The sequence below is a fragment of the Lynx rufus genome, unplaced genomic scaffold, assembly GCF_022079265.1.
Source record: "Lynx rufus isolate CCGP_SWC_20201006 ecotype Redwood Valley unplaced genomic scaffold, mLynRuf1.p SCAF_1, whole genome shotgun sequence".
Classification (NCBI taxonomy): Eukaryota; Metazoa; Chordata; class Mammalia; order Carnivora; family Felidae; genus Lynx; species Lynx rufus.
Window position 1 is genome coordinate 122113780 of NW_025814823.1, and position 17420 is coordinate 122131199.

At 41.3% G+C, this 17420-nt stretch overlaps 1 protein-coding gene across 1 annotated transcript in view; it reads right to left on the reverse strand.

Annotated features, from left to right (window-relative positions):
• PPP2R2B (protein phosphatase 2 regulatory subunit Bbeta) overlaps positions 1-13578 on the reverse strand; it is a 113856-nt gene extending 100278 nt beyond the window's left edge. Inside the window, exons 1-4 of the mRNA XM_047076284.1 lie at positions 13541-13578; positions 10548-10689; positions 7497-7662; positions 1516-1628 (exon numbers count right to left, since the gene is read on the reverse strand). Coding sequence (XP_046932240.1) covers positions 1516-1628; positions 7497-7662; positions 10548-10689; positions 13541-13578 — 459 coding nt within the window. The remainder of the gene's footprint in view (positions 1-1515; positions 1629-7496; positions 7663-10547; positions 10690-13540) is intronic.
• Between the last annotated feature and the right edge of the window lie 3842 nt (positions 13579-17420).

Genomic DNA, 17420 nt, shown 5'->3' on the forward strand with positions numbered 1-17420 from the left:
AATTTTTATTAAAAAAAATTTTTGTAATGTTTATTTTTGAGACAGAGAGAGAGACAGCATGAGTGGGGGAGGGTCAGAGAGAGAGGGAGACACAGAATCTGAAGCAGGCTCCAGGCTCTGAGCTGTGTCAGCCCAGAGCCTGATGCAGGGCTTGAACTCATGAACAGTGAGATCATGACCTAAGCCGAAATCAGACGCTCAACCAACTGAGCCACCAAGGCACCCCTATTTATTTTTGAAAGAAGAGCGAGAGAGAGAGAGCGAGAGCGAGAGAGAGAGAGAGACAGCGAGTGCAAAAGCAGGGGATGGGCAGAGAGAGAGGGAGAGAATCCCAAGCTAATAGCACAGAGCCTGACAGGAGGCTGGATCCCACAAATTGAGAAATCATGACCTGAGCTGAAATCAAGATTTGGACGCTTAATCGACTGAGCCACCCAGGTGCCTTGAGACATCCATTTTTTAAAAAAATTTGTTTTTAGGTTTATTTATTTATTTTGAAAGAGAGAAAGAGAGAGCAAGCATGAGCAGAGGAAGGGAGACAGAGAAGAGAGAGAGAATCCCAAGCAGGTTCCACACTGTCAGCGCAGAGCCTGACATGGGGCTCAATACCACAAACTGTGCAATCATAACCTGGGCCAAAATGAAGAGTCAGATGCTTAACTGCCTGGGCCACTCAGGTGTCCCCAGAAATCCATTTTTAATACCACTTTCCTATGAGACCTTTTCTGATCTCTAGAACCAAATATAATTTCTTCACCCTTTGATCAAACTGTAACTCTCAGACACTTACTGCATTTAACTTACTCTATTTACTGTCATAAGCATTTTTATAGGAGACCTCCAAATCCTTTCCTTACCAGACTGTGACTTTCTGGAGGGCAGAAAGGGAGCTACTCAGACTGATAGCAGAGATCATATACTGACTACCAGCCATGGAAGGAGGGCACATTTTTAGTGAAGTATGAGGTTCACTGTTTAAAGTTTAGTAAGTATGAGTGAGGTTCACTGTTTCACAGACAGAGAAACTAAAAACAAATTGCATGACTCAAGTTTAAAAGGGTTAGGTGACTACGTGAGATTCTACGGAGTGGCAGAATTCAAACCCAGGCCTATGAGATCCAGAAGTTCACGTTCTGAACCATGAAACCCCAGCTTGCCACGTGGGTCATCCCATCCCCTATGCCTTGAGTACAGAAACATTTTAGAGAACATGAGCACACAGAGGCTAAGCATATAGTAACGCATGGCAGTGGCCACGTGGGCGAGTCCTAGGGGGTTAAAAGAAATGCATGAATCTGTAGTCATCAGAGCCTGGCCCCTGTCTTGCCCCCCCCCCCCATCTGCCACCAGACACTCAGACAGGTCGAGCTCCCACTTCACCTCCTTTACTCACATGTTATAGTTGCAACCAACCTCTAGCAGCAACCCACATGCGGCTGAACCCGGGAACCCTTCCCCTGAGCCTGGTGGCCAAGAGAAGTGAAAGGCGGTGGCCAAAGCTGCCGCTGGGCTCACCCGCAAGGTTGTGATGGTGGCAGGATCCCGGAGCCGGCCCTCCTCATCTTTCAGGTTGTAACCTTCTGGCCTCTTATCACGCTCGCTGACTTTCCACAGCTTCACAGTTTTATCTGTGGAGGGCAACCAGAGCAAATCAAAATTACAGTGAAAATGAGCTTGAAAAAGGAGTCTTCTATGTGGATGGTGGGGGGCAGGAGTTGGGGAGCAGGGAGAGGTGGAGGTAAGGATGGAAGGAAATGCTACAGAAGCTGGTTCATATCAAGGGTTCCGAGCATAAATCTCACGTCATCGGAAGGCAGAGCTCATGTTTCAAATCAAAAGTATACACTGTGCTGAGACCAATGGTTTTCCTGACGATGGCCTATGAAATTTAGAGCTTACACGTTATTTTGGTTCATTCAGTAAAAATATTTATTGAACACTGAATCAGAGCAGCTACATATACAGAATTAGCTATGTAACTATGTTATCAGCATTTGCTATGGAAAATGTATTTAATATTCACAATAACGCTGAGAGGTAGATATTCCCATTTCAGTCCCATCCCACCAAGCACTTCCTTACCATGACCTGAAAGGCCCTCCATGAGCCACGCCTGGAGTTCCTCATCCTTTCTGGTCTTACCCTGTGAGCCCCAGTCACCCTGCGCTCCAGCCATATGGCTTCTTTATAGCTCCCTGTTCACATTATCCCCACTCCAGCCTTAGGCTTCCCACGAGCTGTGCCTTTAGCCAGGAAGCCTTCTACCTCCTCGTCACGTGACTTGTTCCTTCACTTGGCTCTATTTGTGTCCCACGCTCAGAGGGGCCTTTCTGAATCAACCTGCATCAAAATGTCCCCACCATTCTCATGCTGCTCCCCCTGCTTTATGTTTCCTCCTAGAACGTTTCGCTATCTGACAACATATTTGTTATGCCTCCCTCACTAGAACATAAAATCCCCGGAGGCAGGGATTCTGTCTTTTTCATCACTACACATCCAGCACCTGTAACAGTGCCTGAGACACAGAAGATGTTCAACAAATATTAGTTGGGTGAAAGAATGAACCCCATATCTACACAGTGCATCTTGCTAGCAATACTCAGAGATAGAAAATGGTAGGATCATTCATCAAGATGCTCCTCTCCCATTGCAGTCTCCAGGCTTGGAGTCCCCAGCTGGAAATGACCTTTTGCAACTGTGTTCTGTTCCAGCACTTTACACTACTTGCTGATACCTGTAATTCTCCACTGCAATAAAACAGGGCAAGATCTCCAATGTCTACAGGGGTGAGGTGGGCCAGGGGAATGAGTGAGAGGGGCTGAGGGCTTGGAAGCCAGGAGATGGTGAGCTCCATCTGCAGCCTTTCGATCTGTTTCCTAAGAAGATGTGTTTGGGCCAAACCGAACGTATGTGTGGGTCACGTGTCCTTTGCAGGCTTTCCTGAACAGGTCCTGCATTCATTATTTGTGCTTGCTCTAGCTTTTCTTGTGCAGGGCAGGGACTCAAAAGCCTTCTCTGTATCTTCCTCTGCCTGCACAGGGTTGGCTTTGGAACCAGACAAGCTTGGGCCTCACCCCAACTCCAGCCAGCCGCGTGGCCAAGGGCCAGGATTCCTGCGTAGTAGGTGCCCAGTATCTCTTCAGTGAGAAACAAATGGGCGCAATAGTTTTTTCAGGAAAAAGAGTACAGAATGCCTAATTAAATCTGAACTTCAGATGAAGAGCAAACGACTTTTTAGTATAAGTATGTCTCAAATATTTCAACCTTACAAATAAAGACACTTAACTTCTCTATGCCTTAGTTTCTTAAATTGTGATTTGGAGAAACAGTGTCTTCCTCATGGGGCTCTTAGAAGGACTGAATGAAACCCAGTGTTTAACGTAGGGTTGGGGTGTCTAATAATGGTTGACAAATAGCAGCTGTTACTCGAATTCGCAAAGTGGCCAACTGTTCTTTGACGACAACCTGTTGCTCTGACAGCATTAGCTTCATCCCGTGATGATGTCAGCACACCCTGTTTCTTCCATAATACTGTTGGAAGAAGAGCCACACCTCACCCAGCCTGTCCCAGGGTTCCCTTTCTCCTTTGCCCCCTCATCTCACCTCCCCATGTCTCCCCACCAAATGCCTCGTCCTCAGAGGTTTGACATGCATCCCATCCTGAGGTAGGCTTTCAGCAACAATTTGGCTACTTTAACAGGTAAGTGCCCCTGTCTCCTGTTCTCTGGGGAGGACTCAGGCTGGTCACGTCTACTGGCACATGTGGCATGGCGGCCAAGTGTAAGATTGGTGTGCTCTGAACTGTGTGCCCCCTCTGGCTTGTACTGGGACGGAAGGCAAGGAAGCCTTTCCTAGATACTGAGTTGAATTCAGATCGTCCTATCTGTATGCCAACATTCCTCTGGGCCTCCCTTCTCTGGATATCCTGCATAATACTGCACTGCATGTTAGGGTCAGAAACTGAAACAGAAGCCATATTTATACAGTCACTTGATTAGTGACTGGTCACCTGTGACTCAGAACAACACAGACCAGTGACTTTTAACACCAAATACTTTCTACTGCTTGGCTTTGGAATATATCCCGTCCTGTTTGCAAGGCAATTCTTCTATTTTTCTTATTACGAATGACACATTGCTACATGGAGAAATCATAGGTAAAACACAAAAAGCAAGAATCAACTATACCTCCTCCAGTCAGGGACAATATCTGTTTTGCACAGATATTTGCAGTATTTTTTTCTATGCATTTTTGGGGGATGGGTACGAACCTATTGTAAGACTGCATGTACTGGTTTTGTATTCTCTCATTTTATCCTTCTTTCATTATACATGTGGTAAATATAATTGCAAAAAATGAAAATAAGCTGGAAAGTAAAAAAATAAAATAAAATCTCCCTCAATTCCACTAGACAAAGATAACTATTAGGGAAATTTTGTGCACATCCTTTTGTTACATTTGATGTGTAATTATACAACCTTTTCATATATGTAACATGCTATGCATAGTTTATAATATTCCTTTTCCTAACCATATCTACCCATATTAACATATATTCTTATAAAAATAAAATTTATAATAGTAAGAATTTGTTAACAATTAAAGTTCTACTATTGGGAGATTTATCAGTAAATTAGAAAAATGATACAAGGAAATGCCATGCAGTCGTTGAAAATGCAGTGGTATTTTAGAAGAACATTTAACAACTAGGAAGATATTTCTGTGGTTAAGTGTTATATTATTAAGGAAAAAAATCTTGTTTCAGAACAGCTTATAGAATAATCACATATTCATTAAGAAGCAAAAAGATTTATCCACTTATCCACATCTCTGCTTTTTATCGTTAAAAGACATTAATAGCAGTTCTCTCTTGGTGTAAACACTTTAGTATCTTCATTTTGCTTCTCAGTATTTTCTAAAAAATTTTTCTTTTTTTTACAATGAGCACATACTTCTTTCATAGCATGCAAAAACAAATCAATTATACCTTTCCCTCTCATCATAAGTATTAAAACAGAAGTAGAAAGCTAGATAAAGCAAGGTGTTTTCACCAGGCAAATATTTTCAAAGTCTAGATTGAAAATTGAGCGTTGGTTTTACTTTTCATTAAAAATGGTAAAGTTGACAAAATATGCTTGTAGAATGTAAAACTGTACCCAACTATAATGAGATAAGTACAATTTTTTTAAAAAGATAATTGATGCTGAATTCAATCCAATTCCCTATGGCTGGGTTGCCTGGAGTCATTCTCGACTTTATTATCACACAATTTTTCTTGACTCAGTATCTCGAAGCTTTGTGGATAAAAAAGTCGAAGGAACATGTGGCTGTTACTGTGAGTAATGACTTTTCTTTTTTCTGGCTGGCTCTCTGAGTAGTTTATCATTACTTGTGGCAGCTTTTAAACACAATCTTATCATCTATCTTCATTTTCTCTTTTGTACAGTAATTCCAATTGTCTTTCATTAATTTTTGCATGTTAACCTATTTGGCTTGAGGGGAATTCTCAACCTCAATATTAGTATAAAAAAGAAAACTGTGAAAGAACATGGGAATTTTTCTTCTAAGAATCATTTTGAGATGCTGTTGGCATATGAAATAGCATCCCAAATGGGAAGATAATATCCTTGTTAATCAAAAAACTATTTAAAAACTCAATTAACAGAACATTATGCTATATAATTAATCTTCATTGCATATCAACGATTTCCTTCCCATCCCCCCCACAAAGCAGTTAATAAGTCTTTGAATTTTATAGTAATAATCAATAGGGTCAGTTTCATAATATCAAGTAAGCTAGCCATAGAAGATAATCAGACACTTTTCCTCTGCCTGAAATAATTAAGTCAAAATCATCAGAAGTCTCTTTTATTCTCAAGTGTTGGGTATGCAGAGCCTTTGAGTAAAATTTCAACAGCAAAACAAAACAAGGAGGAGAAGAAGGAGAAGGAGGAGTAGAAAGAAGAAGAGGAAGAGGAAAAAGTATTCATGTGGTCTGACTTTCAAGAAATCAGGGTTGAAAAAAGTAAACCCAACAATACATACAGTTCTGAGAAAAAATTAAATGACTTAGAATCTGAGATAAGCTATCCTTGAATAAGCCTACACTGGCTGTTTCAGAAGTGCCATGTTTTAAATTTCTACACTGGGTTTATAACCAAAGGATTTTTGGTTCACGTGTGTTAAAAGGATACAAGGAACAAATTTACAAGACACTCAAAATGCACAATCCAAAATTAATCATGATAAAGCTTTCTGTGTGTTTCCTTTCAGTCTTTAAAAATGTTAATATATGTTTGATCATATTATATACCTATGAGCATTACCCTGTAAGTGTTGGGGATAGACAAAAAGGAAACCCCTTGCTTCCTGATTTGCATTTACACGTATAGCCCTTGTAGACAGACTCACACAGATGAAATGAATCACTTCCCAGCTTATTTGCTTGGTAGGGGGTTTTCAATTTTTATACACTAATCCTCTTAATTTTTATGCTATTCAATTAGTTCCCTTTACCATATGATTTTATTCTGAATTGTTCTGAGCGTGGATGGCTTCTTTCAGAAGGGTATTATGAGCCTTTAGGGCAGGTAATTTCACTGTATAAAGGTTTACCAAATTCACATGAAATTTGTCTCTCTATTCAACCCCCACGTTCTTTCTCTCTGACCTACTGATATCAACTCCCCCTAAAATAATAAATGATATAAGAAGAGAATGGGGGAAGAAAGAGAAAGAAGCCACTTCTTGGTCTATACTTTGGAAGGGTCCACCCCTCTTCTTCTTGACCAAGAATTTGATGGTGTAAGAAGACACAAACATCTCCTTTATAAACCCCACATATATTCAGGGATTAATAATTTCTAATCAGTATGCCAAACGCATAGGGATGGCATGTTGAGTTTTCTGAAATGTGTTCCCAAGAAAAACACTCAGTGAATCTTAAGAAAGGAAGTCAGGGGGCGCCTGGGTGGCGCAGTCGGTTAAGCGTCCGACTTCAGCCAGGTCACGATCTCGCGGTCCGTGAGTTCGAGCCCCGCGTCGGGCTCTGGGCTGACAGCTCAGAGCCTGGATGGAGCCTGTTTCCGATTCTGTGTCTCCCTCTCTCTCTGCCCCTCCCCCGTTCATGCTCTGTCTCTCTCTGTCCCAAAAATAAATAAAAAAAACGTTGAAAAAAAAATTTTTGAAAGAAAAAAAAAAGAAAGGAAGTCAGATTCTAAACAGACCTAAAAGTAATCTGTACTAACCAAAAACTGGACATCATGGGTCTCACCTAATTCGGTTATAAATTTGTTGTTTTTAAAAAGAATACCTGCTATGTACTGAGGGCTTACTCTATGCCAGGCACTCTGGTAGGCACCTTGCAAATATTGTTTCTAAGTTGTTCAAACAGCTTACAAGGTAAAAAGGAAAACTGAGCCCAGGAAAGATTGAAATATGTGGTTTGCTGACTGCATCTCTGCAAATACCAAACAAGCAAAGTCACCTCCACGTACCATTAGTAGACAGAAGGAAGTAAGCTGCGTTCTGCTGAGGGAGCCATCTTATTTTATTGATTTTTTCTTCTATTTCTAAACTCTTCAGGTAATCGAACTCGGGTTCATGGCTCTGGAATGTGCTGTAAACATTGTATTCACCCCTACGATGAACCTGATTTTTACTCTGTAGGAAGGGAAAAAGAACAGACACACACAACACACACAAAAGATGAAATCACATAAGCCAACTGCAAATTTGCCAATTGCTTCTTTTTCTGGGCAGAGACATGGGGAGGGATGGGCCGGTCATGTCACTGTAGAATGAGGGCAGACCCATGGCAACAAGTTTACCTTAGCTGAGTGACCTCCACAGCATTTGATCATGTACCCCTATTGGTGAATATTGGTACCTCCTATATACATACATTTATAAATTATATACATGAACTTCGGTACTAATATATGGTATACATAACATATACGTAAAAATTGATGTTAAAATAGGACACAATTCAAAAATACATATAAATAGATATTCTAATATTTTTTTTCTACATCTTAATGGATGTCTTGGACACGCTCAGGACTGATCTATCCCACACTGATGTCCACAGTGACATACATCAGTCCCTCACAAAGACTATAAAACCATGGCATCTGCACGTGTTGCTGGCCATTTAAAATCTCACCAGAACCTCACAGAGTCTCTGAGAAGTAGGGAGGGTGGGGAAATTGACAGAAAAAGTTGAGAGGTAGTAAAATGACCTCTGGGCATCAGATCTCCCCCACCCCTTTTTTTCCCCCCTCGTGTAATTGACAGAACAGACTTGAGTGCAGAGATGCCACATGAACCCCTAGGAAATTTATCAGGCTCTATTTGCAGCTTTCACCCCTCCCGATTATGCACAGTGCAAACAGGAGGAACTAGGTAAAGAATGTGGTAACGAAAATTAGAGAAGAGAATCTGCAGAAGGGGTTGGGGCAGAAGAAGTGTGGAGAGGAGGAAAAAGAGGGTGTTAAAGAAAGAGAAGAAGGGGAAAAAGAAAAGACAGGTTTTATTTCAAGGGTTTTAGGACCTTATTACCAGGAGCTTCCAGATTCAGGCTTTGGAAAACCACGCTCCCAAATTCAAATTCAGGCCTTATTGAACATGTGTTGTAAGAGTCTGACTCGGAGGATTAAGACTCCATTAAAAAAATTATATTTCTGGATGGATATTGACCATTCAAACCAAAATCTCCACTTACTCCATCTGATGGGTGATGGTGCTGATGCCGTGTTCGATGTATTTGCGGGGCACTGAGGTTCCTACGAGCAAATTTGCCAGGAGCGTGACTTGTGAGAAGTCATGCACAGAAGTCGGGGCCAGGGCGGGGGGTGGGGGGGTGGGGGGGGTGGTGCAGCGGGCCTGTTGTCACCTGGCTTTGTTTCTCAGGTTTAGCGTTCATCCCAACCCAAAGCCTCGCCACAAAGCCACTGAACGGTATGTTTCTCTCCTCGACATTTATTTTTTTATTGAACAAAACCACTCTCCTTTGGAAAATGTGTCCCCCTTCATTCTACCAATGAATCATGCTTCCTAAATGTTTCAGTCCATTAAAATAGGTGAAACCTATAAATAGCTAACGGAAATCGTGGTGCGGAATATTCTTGGCAACACTCTGCCTTGGGTAATTTATGCTAAATGGCTGCTCCGGTTCTTCTTTATCATCACTATGAACCTAATTGGATTTTTTTTTTTTAAACTGAAGGTCTTAAAAATCAGTTTTAAAAGGACTTTAAATGCTGATATCCTGCTTACTACAGAGACAGCCAGTCCACCTTAACAGTAAATTTATAAGAGTGTTGATTTGCTACCATCCAAATCAGACTGTCAAGTGTGTGTATCATGTGCCAGACCAATTAGCACTAGGCAGTTCTGGAAAAGCAGGAAAAATTCCAGGTCACGAAGAGCTATTAGTTTCCACTTGCCAACCACATTTTCGTTGTTTCCAGGGCCAATGGAATAGGCTGGGTGCCTGATTTAATGCTGAACACTTGAATTTATACAGAACCCCGAGGGATTATGATGCCCTTATAGAAATTAATTGCAAATAATGTGCAATTACCAAATATATCACCTCTAAATGAGGCTTTCCTTTTTTTTTGGGGGGGGGGAGGTGTAACATAAATGGCTTTGAGGCACAGAGGAGGTTTAAATTGCTAGGGAAGTCTCTTGTGGAACCTTCCTCCCGCACTGGGCCTCCCCCCTACTCTGTGCTGGTGATTCTCTGAGGCGGGAACAGATGGGAGAGGTCCTAGAACAGGCACCGGCCTGCTGGAAGCTCCAGGGCCATGCCAGGGAGACCCAGGAAATCAGATTGGGACATAATTTCATTCTGGCAAAACAGAAGCGGACACCAAAAAACTCAATTATATGAAAAAGAGAAACAATTCCTACTGGAGTTCAAGTCTCAGGAGGAAATGGGATTTTTGAGATTCAATGCACTCCAAGTTCGAGCTCCTGCTCAGAATGCATGCAGCACTGAGCTCCAGGGACCTCTGCATCACCTATAGAAAAACATATGCCACGTGCATTGCTCAGATGTCATTTTGTGGGATTTCACTCCCTTTGGTAGGGTGAGCTATCACTGTCTTCTCTACTGACCCACGGTGTCCTTTTTACATCTACTGGCAAAGAGCTGGATTTTTTTTCCCCTCCTACATATTGGGCAGGAGCACCTGAAATTAGGAGAATTAATTGCAATGGCTGGGGGATAAATTCCACTCAAAAAGGAGTTCTCTGTTCAACAAGCACCCATGGAATTTTGCAGGTCAGATGGGAAGTGAGGTCGTTTTGAATGTGCAACACCCAGGTTTGGAAACATTAGGCCATGCCCAGGAAAGGCTCTATTATCAGGTGCTTTTATGAGCCTGAATGTGGAACTGTTGATGTTAATGACTTTTTGGCAGTTTTTAGTTTGCTAGCAAAGCAGCAAGGTTAAGGGCGACACATGAGGATTAAGGAACAGTAGGAGGCCTCCTTTAAAAAGAGAAGAAAATGGGCATTTTGCATTCACTGCCACTTACCTCCTGCTCTCGTTGAAATATTACAACCCGACCCCCCTTGTCCCCTGTCGCTAGTAATTCTCCCGTGTGGTTGAATTCTACCGTAGAGATAATGTCAGCTGAAAAGGAGAAGACAAAGGCAATTAAAGTAACTGCACACTTACTTTGAAACGATAGATAATAGATATACTTTTCTGTGCATTTAAGGGCTCAGGGCTTTGTCTCTGCAGTGGAATTTACAAGGATTTTATGTTCTGTATTTTAAGTGCCACTAGAAGTGGCATTTGAGAAAGTATATTTTCTAGGAGACCACTGCAGTGTGGTCTCTTGGAACGTCTGGAGAGAACAAAAGGGAAAAGCACAAACAGACCTTTTTGTTTGGGGCAAGAGAAAATGCATTTCCTTAATAACGGCTCCTGGAAATGACATTTTTTTTTTTTTTTTGGACAATTTCTACCAACCATAGACTGTTAACCCACCCAGGGCCCTTTTGCATTCCCCTCTCTTCTACAAGGAAGAACCTCCCCAAACAGGTTTCAGTTGTGGCTGAAGACTGTGATGAAGCCGGCCTTGGGGCACTTCACTGAAGCTCAGACATGGAAAATGAAGGGAGGGAGCCTGAAGACATCACTGGGCCACCAGCAGTCAGGAATTCAGAAAGGACCTCACGTATCCTCCCTTGACCCATGCTCCCTCCTTCCTGGTGAACCCAACACACTCTTCTGGAAGAGCACGGCCTTATTCCAACCCCAACAGCAAGGTGCTGAGAAAGAGGGTCAGGAGGTCAGAGGACAGAGGGCAATTTGTACTCCGCATTTCAAAACGAAGAAAATACAAATACACAAGCACCGGGAACTCAGATCACAGATAATTGCTGAAGGAATGCCAGCCTGCCAGGTCTTTCTTCAATCCTGGTTACCCCCGAGAAACATGGACAGGTAAATTACCTATGATTGGATTTATTAGGGCTATTTTTAGAAAAATGTCAGAGGTTAATTCCTCTGCAATTATTCCCCTGCAGGGCTCCAACAATTGCTACCGAGAGTGCAAATGAGTTAAAAAAAAAAAAAAAAAGAGGTAGGGGAATTATGACGATGGCCTTTGACAGAGGAACATTCTGAAGATTATGTCCATGTGAAGAAAGCAAAGGAGAAACAGTGAGGTGGAAAACTAAGGCAATTACCCCTGAATAATTCAAGTCTCAAATCTCAATTTAATATCATCATTTCAGGATTTTCTTTGTATGCCTGATTTATTCAGGTAAGTAGTGTAAAATTCTCCACTTTGCATGTAACTGTCCCTTTCCATATATGACCATGCATCTAATGGCTATTCTTGGTGCGGAAGTAAAAAGGATAAGCCCAAGTCACCGTCACTTTAAAGCAGGGGACCTTTAAAAGAACAAATCATGACTTCCTGGATGACTAGCTCCAGGGTAGCAAATTCAAAGCCCTACAAAGCCAAGAGGTATCATGAAGTGAACTACAGTAGGTGAAGTAGAAAGCTTGGGTTCCCTCTTAAGGGTAAGTGGCCATGCAGCTTAAGCCAATAGTAGACATGAACAGCAACATGTGTTGCTAGATACTTTGATGTTTTTATAAGAAGCTATAAATCCAGATTTTATGCGCACATCTCTTAAATTACATATATTGTCAGCTATTTTTTTCGAAGCCATGACATTAAAAAAATCATCTTGTCTGTGGGCTATGTTTTTTGAGTCACCAGTTTATGACCTTTGATCTAGACAATCTTCAGAAAAGGCCACCCTATTCCTTATTGATGATGTCAACTAGAAATCTAGTCCATTCACTCAGGAAGACTCCTCCAAGTGAATACTACCCTTAAGGAAACACAAAATAATCTGTGTGGTTACTCAGATCCTGATGTAACTTTAGCAGTCCAGGTCTGTAGCCAGTGCCCATTGAGAAGAAAGCCCAGTGAGGCTGGGAAGCCAGCACCTTAAGTGAATTATCGGACCACTTTCCTTTGTCAGAGTTTATGAATCTTAGCAAAGCACTATCACATAAAGAGGAGAGAAGAAGGCTGCTTGGTGTTTGCAGTTGGCACGGAATGCCTTGGGAGAATCAATCGAGCACTAGGATGCACTTCTAACACTAGTTACTGTTTCTGGCTTTTCAGTGAGTGGTCAGCAATGTGGTCATTCACGAAGTTTCCTGACTTGGGCAGAATCTAAAGTAGACGTGGCTGTTTCTTCTCACTTGAGACTTACATCAGGTACCTTAGTATGAGGCAAAGCTCTTAAAGTGTTTTAGACGTAAACACCTCCCAGAAGCAAAGAGTGGTGGGGAGGCCAAGCCTATAGGTTACCAGAGTCACACTTGTGCCTTTTGGGGCCAAAAAGTGGCTTAACTGCAGTCTACACTCTTCCTCTCAGCACCAATGTTGACAGAGACTCCAGAGTTCTAGATGGTACCCTGAGAACTTGTAAGTTCTCATCTTGTAAGTTGGCCCTTCCCTTTTGGTGAAGTTGGGTATCAGAAGGAAGAGTTAAGTGCCTTTCTAATGTCAGCCTCTGGCTCACATTCCAAGAAAACGTTACTCCACAGGAAACAAAATTCACCCTCCCAGGGATGACGTACACATTTGTCTTCTTACCCAGACTCCCTGAGAAAAAGGGAGTGAAAAATTCATTCTCCCTTTAGGAGGTACACAGGTCAAAACAAGGTAGACTCAAACTCACATCTGAGCCACATGATCCAAGCCAGTGTTACTAGAACTCTGTATTATGTGGGATCCAGGCACAGCCCCAACTAATAAACATGTCCCATTTGTTTTCCAAATGTTATAATTATTTGTGTTGTGCCTCCCTTGAGAACCTCAAAAGAGAAAGGGTGATTGACATGGCAGGATTCTGAAATTCTTCAATCCTCTTGCCAAATCCTTAGCTTTATATTTTAATCCTGCCAGGTAGTTGGTCTGTATATTAGCTTGTTTATATCTAGCTATTGTCAACCTCCCTTCAGAGCATAGGCTACTGCAGCTCAGGTTAATACCTGTTTTGAACTTTCATGTTTCCTGGCTCATTTCTCATCGCTAAGCCAGTAGGTGTAACCAGAATACTTTACTGCCCCATCCATCTTTGCATATCTTCATCTATGACTGTTTAATAATTGATGCAAACCTCATGAATCACCCCACATTCCAATTTCAAGATACTGAAACTTCTGATACAAATACTCTTGTTTGCAACAGGCTTGTGGTAGAGGAGAAATTTCTTGATAAATTAGAAAACCCACGCTGCTGAAGACAAAATAACTCTTCCTGAGCATGACAATAAACTAGCAAACTTGGGACAAAAACTTCATCTGAAATCATGGTGAAAAGAAATCAATTCATCAATTCAACATGGCTTTCATCTTTTAAACAGTATGTGTATACAACAACTCATTTTATCAAATGCCGAGCTGAATCACACCATTCTAATAAAGCTATAAACTTGACCATTTCCCCTCTATCCTACAGAGATGTGGATAAAGTGCATGTTTTTTGACTAAAAACAAAAAAACAGAGGCCAAAAACAGTTATGGAGGTCAAATGTAGTTAACATGATTTTTTTAAAGGAAACCCTGGGAGGTATGACGTTTGCCCTGTTCCACATTTATTTGTGCTGATTTAATTTCCACAAGATGGTGGCCTCGTAACCCCATTTCTAGTGCAAGAGGCACTGCTAAGACGGAGTTTTTCTTTTTTAAAATCAATCTCTGCTTCTTACAAAGGTTCCAGAAAAGTAAATTCATACATACAGTCTCCATTTACCTGAATAATAGAAATTGACTTGGCCATTTTATGCCTGTGATTAGGCTGAGGAAATAGAGGGAACCCCTAGTGACTACCCTAGTCTCTCACAGTACCGTGCTGGGCTGGCGTCTACACAATGCCTGGGCTGGGCACAGTGATTAGGCGATGCCCAATTCAAAGAGCAGGGTGACTGTAGATAAAATGATGGCTCAGTTTAGACCTGGAGAGGACCTAAACCCAAATCCTCTAGTGGGACAAGGTCTACTGACCAGGTCACTAGCACTGGCCTCTCTGCATCAATCATAGGGATTCAAATGAGAGAGTAATTTAATTTAGCCTTCAGAGCCCATTAAATGTTTTATCTTTCATCTAAGCAACATTTGGGAGATAATACTATAAAGTCATTTACTCTACTTATATCAGCTGGCTAGTTCTGCCCACTCAAGAGTTGGCTTTCTTCCTGATGATAAGCTCAGCTCTAGGCAGAGTTGTCTGCTTCTTCAGTGAGGATGAGGACACCTTCAGCTAGGTGGAAAACAGATGTTGCAGTGGAGGACAGCGGTGAAATATAGTTGGTTGTGGGAAAGTCTGTGCTGAGAGAATCTGGGAGGTCACTTCCAGGCTGAAGTGCTGTGATTAATTGCCAATGGGTCCTGCATTGCATGGTGGGGGAACAGGGGACAGCACATGTACCCTTTGTCATCACTACATAGGGGCTTGTAGCTAGATTGGCAATGACTGTGTGGCTCATTAAATAAATAGGGGAGTCTCAGGCTCCCAGTGGGAATTAAAATTACTCCTTCTGTCTATGTAAAACTGTGGCCTCCTTCGTGAGTTTTGGTTCATAGCCCAAAGTCAGCCTCCATTATCTCAGATAAGGTTTTCTCTAGTAAAATTTGATAAATGAAATAGTGTGTTGGAGTATACTTTCTATCAAAATGGGGGGATAAAATGAAGTCTGGTTATGGCCAAACAAACTATGCCCAAATACTGCTACTGGGATTGTGTCAAAATGGCCTGCTTCTTGAAAAAGTTTAGTATATTGTAAAATTTAAAAAAAAAAAAAAAAAACCAACCAGGCAATAACACAGTACATGTACGATGACTGTAATCTTTAAAAAGTAGTTTCATTTTAAAATATATCTTTTTTAACTGGTAAAGCAATATACACTTGTTAAAACTTCCATTAATACCAAGATGATACTTAAAATATAAAATGAAATTTCCCTTACAATCTGACTCCCTGAAAAACAACTGTTAACTCTTATAAATACACACACACTAACAGTCACAGGCCAAAGTCTGTCAGGGAGAGTCCAAAATGATGTTTTAGTGTAGGATATGAGTGATTTAATTTATTGTCTTACAGTTTTCTTAATTTTTCAGGATCCTTTTTTTTATGACCATAAATACTCGAACAATTTTTGACAGGTACACAATTTTAAGTGGCTTTCAAACTAAATACAAGATTTTAGTGTTTATCTCAGAGATTCCGTAGACTTTTAAAAATATTTCTTTTTAAATTCACATATATTAAAATTCACTTTTTGTGCCTTACAGTTTTATGGGTTTGGATCAATGCATATAGATGTGTATCCACTACCAACAGCATGATATAGAATAGTGTCAGCCTGCCCCACAAGTTCCTTCATACTGCCCCTGTGAACAATTTTTGTAAAAAAGAATAAAATTATGGGAATAAAATAAGCTGACAGGTACTTAAGACCTTCCAAATGTTAAAGATGCTAGGCAAATATAGAGGCTTAATAACTACTGGTCTCAATAGGTATGGCTCAACTGGGGGGCAACGATCAGTTCTCACTAGTGAGAGTCAAAGATTTTATTTTTTTAATCTTACTGTTTAGATAACATCACTATTAACTGTTTCTGGAGCGGAGGGAAACTAAATTCATCAATATGCCTTTGTTAGCCTGTATCACAAAGTAGGTTTAGGCATGAGGTTTTCTGCCTTTGGACTCAAAGTTTCCTTTGCAATGAAATAGGACTATGTTTGGGTTTTTAGTTTGGTAGTAGCCTTCGCTTCTTAACTTGGTACCACTTATATTCTTGTAGCTCAGTTCTAGAGACAGAAGTAGTAAATATAAAGTTCTGAGTAGTGATAACAAGTGACTCTAATTTTGCTCACCAGTTTTGTTTATTGGCAAGAGCTGCCTAATGAAAAGGATTCTAAGGTCATAGCTGGGCTTGGTGGGAGAGTGTTGAGATTAACTGGCTATGTCTGGCATGGGTATGGGAAGAGCCATTACACATGCCACAAGCTTGCTATCCTGATCTTCTGTGCATGATAGACAGTTCTTGACTGACCCTGAATTGATTCCTTTGTCGCCGACCAGTGTCTGGTATATAGATACTGAGTCCTTCTCCTTTCATTTGGATATAATTAATTCTGTGCACATTGGTTTTAACTTCAATCTAGTGCTGGTATTTCTCCTATATGAAAGAAAGCAGGTAGAAGGGTCCAAGAGTCCCAATTCCCAAGATCTTATCACGACTGCTGCTTCCCATGTAAATAGAGACAGAGTGCTGGAAAGTGGGCGTTGTTTAGATGTCAGCCTGGCCATGAAGACCAAGCTCATTAAAGGCAGGTAATACGTTGTGGTTATTACTCTTAGTTACTCTTGGTTAGCTACTCCTACCCAGTGCCTTTCTTCCTTGCCTGCCTCCCGGTGTAGAGGATGTAAAATCCAGAATCTTCCTTCCCAGCCCCCTGGGTTTAGGGGTGGCCATGTGACCGAATATGGCCTGTGAGGTAAGCAGGAAAGTCTGCTGGGGGGCAAGGAGGCAGAGATTCTGGGGAAAAGTTTTCCTCCCTGAATAAAAGAAGGGAAACAAGTGAGGAGTGGCCTTCTGGCTATGCTGACATACTCCTTGTATACTACTTCCTTTGTATATGATTGTATGTGGTTATGATATGTGAAGGTGTGGCCACCATCATGTGACCATGAGGTGACAAGCCAAGAGGCTGAATATGAGACATGGAAGAAAGGGACAATGTCTTTGGTGACATCACTTAACTACAAAAACCTGCCTCAGGAAGAGCCTGTGTCTGAACTTGTTAAACAGTAGATACCCAAGTGGTTTAAGCCACTGTTAGAAAGATTTTCTATTATTTAT